The 9973-nt window shown below is 39.2% G+C and overlaps 1 protein-coding gene across 8 annotated transcripts in view; it reads right to left on the bottom strand.

Moving 5' to 3' along the window:
• Positions 1 to 398: 398 nt before the first annotated feature.
• LOC124133063 (plexin A3-like) overlaps positions 399 to 9973 on the bottom strand; it is a 223721-nt gene continuing 214146 nt past the window's right edge. For all 8 annotated transcript variants that reach the window (XM_048401776.1, XM_048401775.1, XM_048401774.1 and 5 more), the window contains 5 exons: positions 9557 to 9717; positions 9009 to 9156; positions 8260 to 8400; positions 7242 to 7316; positions 399 to 4679 (listed from right to left, as the gene is read on the bottom strand). In XM_048401776.1, the coding sequence (XP_048257733.1) occupies positions 4566 to 4679; positions 7242 to 7316; positions 8260 to 8400; positions 9009 to 9156; positions 9557 to 9717 (639 nt within the window). In that variant the 3' untranslated portion in view covers positions 399 to 4565. The remainder of the gene's footprint in view (positions 4680 to 7241; positions 7317 to 8259; positions 8401 to 9008; positions 9157 to 9556; positions 9718 to 9973) is intronic.

Here is a 9973-nt window from a genome sequence, read left to right as displayed (position 1 = left end):
GTATGATGCACCTGGGGATTAAACCCCACATGGGTAACAGCCTTTGGGCAGCAAGACACTAAAATAATTTCTGTTGAAAATCTGATGATAGCAAAAATACCAGGACCTCGCTCTGGGTGGACGCTCTACCACTAGACCACAGAGGCGGTTCCCTCAGTAAAAAGGGATGTCACCTTTACCAAACTGTGACACTGGCATCCTACCCACCTAGACATGATTGAATCAATTCACCTTACTAACATGTCTCCTTTGCAGATGCCCCAGACACAATTACTATTGCCTGAAAGCGACAAGAGAAAGTCATTAGCACTTTACTATATCACAGACAGGCTGAAATCTCCCCATCCAGGTGTACATCCAAAGTCTACCATCCTCACACCAAAACACCAGACAATGTGTTAATTTGTACAAAATGAATTATTTATTGACATTGGAAGTACATGAGAGGCAGACCCTCTTGACCAGTTCTCCACACACATACAGCCAAGCTAACATCGTAGCATACATGTCATCAGTATACTATGGAATGAACCTTCAAATATTGTAAAACCATGTCAACATACAAAAGATGCAGTTTCAGAGGAAACATACATTTCAAAACTGCACGCTTTGATAGCAAAGGTATATTATGAGAATCTTCTCAATGCAAATCCGTTTTTAAAAAGCACTAATATCAGAGGCTTTCAAGATCCTTTGGTTAGGTGTAACAAAATCTCAATATATCTGACAAAATATATGCCAATACAAACTCTTTGATTTGAGAACAAAAACTCAAACAGGGGACTCTTTATCAGGGATAAACTCCCTATCTGAATTTGGCTGATTAATAAATAAGATAGAATTACAAATCAATATACCATGACAACATCCTACACTGGTTATGGCAATGAGAATATGAAAGTGTACACCAATGTCAGTATCAAAGTAAATAACAACAATCGTAAGATCACCTGACATTTGACAATTAAATTAAACTAACATAATTCATTAAAGAAATTAATTTAATGACATAAATTAGTCCAATGGTCCTCGTGTTATTATGAAAATAGTAATAAATAAAACACAAACACGCTAAAGATTTTCTTTAACACGTCTTTCTCATTTCTTGCACAAAGCACATTTTGTCAGAGTAAGTCGGGCTGATGTACAGAGCTTTACACTCAGAGCAAAATGTACAAGATAGATTCAGAAACTCCAATACAAGAGGGCAAATTCTTAATGATAAAAATGTTTAGTAACAATAAAGTTATGACGGATTAGTGGTATTTACAAGATTTAGGCAAGTCATAATGGGCATATACAGATGGTTCCATGAGAATATACAAAATATATATATGTATATGTATATATAAGTATACAATGCTCCGACAGAAACTGGGGCTAACCTGCTCAGGGTAGTGTGAACTGATGTGGAGTCTTTGATGAGCTATAACACATAATGCTGTCAAGAGTGGAGCCTGCATAAACTGACATCTGTTTGCGTCCAATTCAGAAAGCCAACACCAGAGACGAATCAGTCCCAATTATCTGCCAGAACAGATTCCACTGGCGTAACAGACAAATTAGTGATGAAAATTATATGGATAGATCAGTGGATGTAAGTGATGACACCTGGTGTTCATGAATACAGTAAGGGAGTCCTGCCCTACCGGCAACAACCTCACTCCAGCCATATGATGGCAGCAAGAAACCGATCGAGTTTGGAACGGAGTCCAAGATTTTTTGGTTCAGGCAGCCAATGCTCAACTCAGTACTGTTACGCAAAAGAGTAATGACTCAAGCAATTTGACGAAATTGTTTTGTCAGATCAATGAGTGAGTGAGTATGGTTTGATGCCACTTTTAACAAATATTCCAGCAATATTATGGCTTGGAACACCACAATGGCATCACATAATTTGCCCATGTCGGAAATGGAACCGAGGCCTTCAGTGTGATGAGCGAACGCTTCGACCATAAGGCTACCCCACCACCCCTTATTCCACATGGAGTACACAGATGTCAGTTTGCACAGGCGTCACTGTATCTTCAAACAGGAATTAGCTGAATTTGTAAAGTTTGATGACAACAGCCAAGCTTGGTGGAAATGGTAAACTGGTTCTAAAAGTGCTACATGCCTGGTAAGATTTGCCACAGTTCCAGAAGTGGGGGACTTTGAGCTGGGGAGTATGCAGATAATACTGGTCATTTGCATAAGTCTTTGGGGAGTTAGCTCAACAATACAGTGCATAATCTCATGGTGGTGAAAAAGGCAGATTCTCCCTTCATTCAACATATTCAACAAAATTAAATTTCATTTAAATTTTTAACAAGTGTAACCATTCATCTGAAAGAGGAGAAAATGTACTTTCATAAGAATCCAAACAATCTAGATTCATTATAAAGTAATATTTTTTTCAAATTTACCATGAAGGGAGAACTCGGCCACTAGTGTGTAGGCTAAATTATACAGCGGTTAATTGTGCAAAAAGTACCAATCATGAAATAACAAAGTCTTGTTTTGATTAACAAGCAGGTCGGTAGTATCTCAGAATCCATATAACAGTGCAACAAACTGATAAGTAAAGCAATATGATTTATAATGAACAGTGTGACCAATCTAGAGGATGGTGAGGGAGACTTGCGGTGCAACTGGTTCCTGCTAACCCAGAACAACGGAGCCAACATGTGCCTAGACGTGAACTACATGTCTACATGCATAGATACAAGGATACAAGTGGTTATGATGTCACACAGTCTTAAACTGACGTCTCCGCCAGTCACTTGCTAGGGCACCTTTGGGAATGTCGGCATTGTTGCATAAAGTGATGGAGATGAGGAGGTCACGATGAAGCTACTTGTGGCTGTTCTGTCTGATATACATAGACATATTGCTCTAACAGTGTCCAGGAGACTTGTGTCAGAACTCTTCACCAAAGATGGGATGGTATTTCTTTGACAAGACTTTCTTTTATACCACTGACGATAAAGATCGCTTTGACATTAAACATAATCCAAGGTTTTTTTTATGACTAAAACATTTTTCAAACAATAAGTCGACATTACACGTCAGATTTTTACCAGCATATTTTTTTTAACCAAACATGAACTTTATACATTGTAACCATTTGGATTCAAACCCAGGACTTTGGCGCCAAAGCTTTAACCGCTGGGCCACTCCATATTGACAACAAAACCTTGTGGTCAGACAGTCCTGCTTTTCCTGAAATGCCATCTCATCTTGGTTGAAGAGCGTAATAATACATCCAAACAGTTAGTCCAAAGTTAGTTGTACAAAGCTGTCTTTCTACCACTGCCTAGTTCACACTGGTAGTTGAAGGTCGCACAAGTAACACTACATTTGTAAGTCTCTTTCCAGTCAGTATATATTAATCTATTTGTCTGGCACTTACGATGTCCTCTAACAGCGGTCTACAATGATTGTCTACAATCTCACCACAAAGTCAATGTTAAAGTGATATGATAATTATACTACTGTTTCACAGTACATCAGAATCTGCCATGGTCCATCCTTTCCTCACAGGAGCTTGTAGAAAAGATGGAACGGCCAGTATGTTTATTCCTGCAAATCGTGAACATTGGGCTGTAGATATCTATCTGACAGCATCATCTCCAGAAGAAACACCTCCACAGAAGAAAGGAGTCGACAGGACTATCAGCCAGGCCATTACCGTTTCGTTCAGAAGCACCTGTGGTTGAGAGAACCACGAAGATGAGAGGCGGCCATATTGTTGTCCATCTCCAGGCAGCCTCCATATAGCACCTTGATGTTGCAGAAACAGGATTCACTTATGACGGCGAATATACAACACACGAACGTTCTTCATCCACAGAAGGTACTTATGGGGCCTACGGCTACATGGCTCAGAAGGCAAGACTGTGTCTTTCTCTCATGTAAATCCCAAAAACTGCATCCCCTAATCTCAATGTTGAAATATTATCCAGGCAAAAAAAAAATTGAAAGACATTTGGTCAGGAGCGTGGCAATATCATAGCACCATCACAAATCAGCCAGTGTGTTAGTTCCGTCATTGGTCTCTACAGCTAGCCGTGGTCTAGCATCCATCTCACAACATTACGATGATCCAACGATGAACCTCCATCACAGATGAAGGAGCAATATCAGCCCCTGGTCTAGGGGAATCTGCTGTGACAGTGACAGTGGATTCAGGAAACCATAGAAAGCACAATCTGTTCAATAACTGGCAATTATTCTTATATTTGATAATCGGATCCTTCAGAGAAGACTTCTCCTAAACGTATTCAGTAGGATCGCACCGATCTTCTCAATACCATTGTCTGTATGATTCACATTTCCCTCTCAGTCACAACATACAAACTCACAGATATTCAAAGTAATCCGTCAAACGGATTCTCTAGTTCTATAGTTTCCGAATGTCTCAATCATCCTCAAACACTACACTAATCTTCATCATGTTCACAAGGATCTGTGTCAGTGTATCTGGGGTCTATTCCTCTAGATTGTAGAATGCATTCCGATGAGAGGAGCAGAGCAGGCCAGCGAAAGAAGACGGACTAGAGTGTGTGCATGTGTGTGTGTCGCCATCACACGTACGCTGTCTTGTTGGATGGCCCCTCCATGTTAGTGATGACCTGCTCCAGTCTCATTGACAGCTGCTGAGCACTTGCTTGGTTGTCCACATCAAGAGCATTTAAGATCTGTAATGTACAACAGTAGTTGTTAGGGAATATATCTGAAGAAATATGACACCAAGATCATTTAAGATCTGTATTGTATGATGTCGAGCAGTTGTAAGGGAATATGTTTAAAGAAATATGACACCAAAATCATTAAAGATTTGAAATGTATAAAAGTAATTGTTTTAAGGGAATATGTCTGAAAAAATATGACACCAAGATCATTTAAGATCTGTATTGTATAATGTCAAGCAGTTGTAAGGGAACATGTTTAAAGAAATATGACACCAAAATCATTAAAGATTTGAAATGTATAACAGTAGCTGTTAATGAATATGTCTGAAGACATTTCACACCAAAATCATTTCAGATGTGTAATGTACAACACAAGTTATTAGGAATATGTCTGAAGAAATGTGACACCAAAATCATTTAAAATTTGTAATGTACAACAGTAATTGTTATGGAGGAAAGGACAAATGGATAAATATGACATCAAGAACAAGATGATCTGTAATGTGCAACACTAGTTGTTTGAGAATGTTACCAATGAAATATCACACTGAGATATTCAAACTGTGTTCACTGCACGCATGGCTGTCAGGGACACTTTGTTAAGGGATAGTACATCGCACCAATAATATATTCAGCTTCAACACGTCAATTATTGTCCGTATGACAAGTCTTCAACATTTCGTTGTCTCCAACACATTTGTAAAAATATGGAATCTCTCTTCAGTTTGCAAGAACCCTTTGGCAGTACTTTTTGTCAGAAGCAAGCACTGTTTTTACAACCAGAGTGAGTGATTCAGTTTTGCAGTGCGCTCTTTTAAGCAGTACTCTCTCCTATCCTGGCAGGGACACAAATAATGGGCTTCACACATTGCACCCATGTGGGGAATCAAACTTGGGGCTCAATGAGACAAACAAATGTTTTAACCACCAAAGCTACCCATTCACCTCTACCCAGTCATGTCTACTCAGTCACCTCCTCTACCCAGTCACCTCTCTACCCAGCCGCCTCTACCCAGTCGCCTCTACCCAGTCACCTCTACCCAGTCACCTCTCTACCCAGTCACCTCTCTACCCAGCCGCCTCTACCCAGTCACCTCTACCCAGTCGCCTCTACCCAGTCGCCTCTACCCAGTCGCCTCTACCCAGTCACCTCTAGCCAGTCACCTCTACCCAGTCACCTCTACCCAATCACCTCTAGATGCAGTAAGATGATAGACTACCATGTTCCTCCAGTCAGTCTTTACATAATAAAATATATATTTAAGATTCTTTGGAATATCTTAACTTGTTGATATAGTTTTCAAACTCAGTTTACAGAACTCACAGACTTAACCATAGTGAGCAGTTATGTTATCGAAATAAGAACATTTTTCAACCAAATTGTCAGTTTACTTTAATGTCTGAATTGGTCTAAAACCTATCAGCATAAAAGAGCCATTTCTATGTGTCACATGCACAATATGAATAATCCAAAAGTTTCAACCGTCGTCTCATGTCATGGTTTACCATTAATTCCCCATTAGTGACAGAAACAGTTTATTTACCACATACTGCTTTTCAGAACATTTAAAAAAAATTCCACACAAAATATTCCAAAATAGACGCTATGTGTAATTGAGCACTTCCGCCTGGCATTTTATGAAACATACAAAAATATCCCCGCTCTCCATTAAGTAACCAGCCATTTTTACATTGATTGCTGCTCGGCGCAAATTGATGACTTTACAATTTATTTCCCAATGATCAAAAACACAGAAATCAATAATGTCACTTCTTACACTAAGGCCTATCATCTATCAAAAGAAATTACCATCTGAAACTCCCAGTTATGCCAAAATGAGTGATTTTAAATAGGTTTACTTTTTTGTAGCCAAGTTGTGATGAGAATATGAAACTATGTAATCAAAATAGGAAAGATGATAAAAAGCTGAATATTGACTTCTGTGCGTGATGAGTAGAGCACTAAGGATGTGTTTTATATATATTCTTCCAGCGGATTGTTGGCCGACTTGTGAATCCATTTGAAAACCATTTTTATTATTTTGTGCTGCATGTATTATGTTGTAGCTAATGTATTTTACAGTTTTTCTTTCTATGGTGTCTATGGGAAAATACATACACTTTCAGCCCAACAAATCAATACATTTGAAATATCTGGTAAGATTTCTGTGACTTAAGCTTATGAGAATGGGAGGGAAAAAGGTTTTGAAAGTTACATAAATGTTTCAGCTGTTGAAATAAATATCTTGAAAGATGTTGTTTTTTATACGAAAACCATCCATCACTTTTCAACAGCTGGAAATAAAATATTTCAAACGAAAAATATGTGTGCCAAATTAATTTGAAAATAGTCTTCACATTAAATGATGATGATGATGATGATGATGATGATGATGGACATATGTAATGCCCCGACTGCCCACTGATGCATCCTCGCAGCACTACATTATTCATTATTAACACCCTGGTCAATGGATCAGTGTTCACTAGAACTTCATTCTCAGATCCCTGGGGAGAATACAAACCAATTTCAGAATTATGACCCGCAACTGCCTGTGATGAACTCACCTCTGAATGATACTTGGACACGTAAGAATACAACTCCCTCAAAGCACTGGATATATAGAACTTCCCTGTACACATCTGAAATACACACACAATAAATGAAATATAAACCATAGTCTCGCAAATAAATAAAACATTAAACATGTTATGAAAAAAGATTCTGTTGACATTGTTTTCCATTTTAAGCTTAAATGATACATATATATTTCACAAAAAAAAAAAATATTCACATTTATTTTTAATTTATCAACAGAAAAAGTCTAAAAATATTGGGCGGTACAAATTTAAACATTTCCAGTTCCAGTTCCAGTTCCAGCACAATAAATAAGATAACCTCACTCTAGCGAGACAGGATTAATATTCCAGTCCATACACACTGATTTCAATAACACTTAATGTATATTTGGGATGATATTATGATATTATCGGGAAGATATTTTACTTGACATTACAATGTTAAGGAAGAGAATGATTGATAATGTAGTTAGCGATATTTCAGTTATGTCACACCAGCCAGCAACTAATTTGACATAATTTGGGCCTGACAAACCAATGGATGACAGTATGAGCACAACACAATCAGTGAGGACACTCTGCAACCAACCAATCCTCATTATTTTGCAATCAACATGGGCTACTGGGGACCTATTCCTGCACAGTCACATTGTGAAGTGTTTGTTGTTGTTGTTTAACAATGTACTCAGCAATATTCCAGCTATATGACATCTGCCAGTAAATAATCAAGTCTGGACCAGACAATCAAGTGATTGATATTGTGAGCCATGATCCATGACATTGGGGTATGATGACACGCTAGTCGCTTAACCAGACCACCCCGTCCATTTGGTTGGAGTGAGTGAGTGAGTATGGTTTTTACACCGCTTTTAGCAATATCACAGCGAGGGACACCAGAAATGGAATTCCCACATTGCACCCCTGTAGAAATTGAACACCTGAACTACCCCACAGCCCCTACATCAGTACCCCCAGTACCAGGTGGCACAGCGGGTACAGCACTCACCCGAGACACTTCCGCCAGGAAGGAGTTCATGTCCTGATCACTGACTGCCGGCTGATCCCGGATGTCCTGGAAGTATTTTTCTACAGACTTGCGGTAGTGGACGATATCTTTGGCAAACAGCAGCTTGTTGGATGGAGAGTCCTAGGGAGATGAAATCACATATATGCAATATCCTTAGTCATGAAAACAAAAGGTGAGGTGAGGTGAGGTGAGGTGAGGTGAGGTGAGGTGAGGTGAGGTGAGAAGTTGCCTTCAAGATTATTGCGCTTATTTAGCGACATACATTCACGTGTGTGGCTGCTTGTACTAGTCCAAACTAAAGCCGGTCTTATAGTACCAGCCCACAAGTGGATGTTTTCTTTGTTTGTTTGTTGTTTAACGCTGCACTCAGAAATATTCCAGCTATATGACGGCGGTCTGTAAATAATGGAATCTGGACCAGACAATCCAGTGATTGACATTGTGAACATCAATCTATTGGGATATGATGACATGCATCAACCAAGTCAGCAAGCCTGACCACCCAATCCCATTAGTCACCACTGAAGACAAGCATAGTAGCCTTTAATGGCAAGCATGGGTTGCTGAAGACCTATTCTACCCTGACATCTTCATGACTAGACTAGCGGATGTACAGGACTTTACAAGCTCAGTTGGCTCCTACACCAGGGTCAAGGGTGTCCATTCATGTCACCTCTTATGCTTATCATGAGTTTACAAGATGCAAAGGCCTTGTAAACTTTATTTACCTTTCCCAGTCTGTGTTCTGAGGTGGAGCAACTATCCATGAAAGTCTGTGCCACCACTGAGAGACATGAGTCTACAATATGGGGCTTATTGATGTCAAACACGAAGTCTGGATTCTTCACGATGTTCACCCAGAACCTCAAAGGCAAGCTGTTTAAGAAAACAAAGCAGAACCACTTAATCTTCAATTTTTCATTTCGTATCAGTTCACATTATTTGCTGTATTTAAGTTAATTATTCACGTGATGGATAATATTCCATTTTCTGCTTTAAGAGATCAAAGGAAACAGAGTATGTTCATACGGCAAATTGATAATCAATTCTTTCATATCATATGTGGCATGTGTTACAAATATATTGAGTTACGCATTAATACCAAAATAATATCAAAAGAGTGTAATTGCCTCAGAACTAACCACATTTCCCCAGAGCCTACATGCTAGCAAGGCACTACTGGATTTAAGAAGCCCAACATCAAAGCAGACATAAAAGGGAGGAAACGGCATATTTTTCACAGTTTCTTTCTTAAGCGAAGGAGAGCGGTAATCACCTGTTACATTTCCACGTGTGTACCACATCAGGATCTGTCAGCCCGTAATGCCCAGCTGACTGGTCCAAGAAGTCGAACAGGTACTTAATGATGGGCGGCATTGTATGATTGGTGCTCAACATTGCCTTGAATAAATCATCGATGTACTTTTGTAGTGTTCCCTGCAAAAACAATCATTTCAATCATATACAACGTAAAGAAGTACCTTGAAGAAATTGACAAATGACCTTTTGTTACTGTTTGAACACATTTGTATATCTGAGCTTCATGGGTATTTGAGTCCTTAATGGTCAAGTGACTTATTTCCTTGGAGTGTGTATGGCCAGTCTGGACGGCCTTGGGGACTTGCTCCGAGGATGGACATTTGAATTTCCAGGGGTCAAGGTCCAGGTCGTCTATGTGATTTGGATTTAACAC

This window comes from Haliotis rufescens, unplaced genomic scaffold, assembly GCF_023055435.1.
Source record: "Haliotis rufescens isolate VD_foot unplaced genomic scaffold, xgHalRufe1.0.p SCAF_23, whole genome shotgun sequence".
Classification (NCBI taxonomy): Eukaryota; Metazoa; Mollusca; class Gastropoda; order Lepetellida; family Haliotidae; genus Haliotis; species Haliotis rufescens.
The sequence above is the reverse complement of the archived record's forward strand: the minus strand, read 5'-3'. Positions and strand labels throughout refer to the sequence as shown.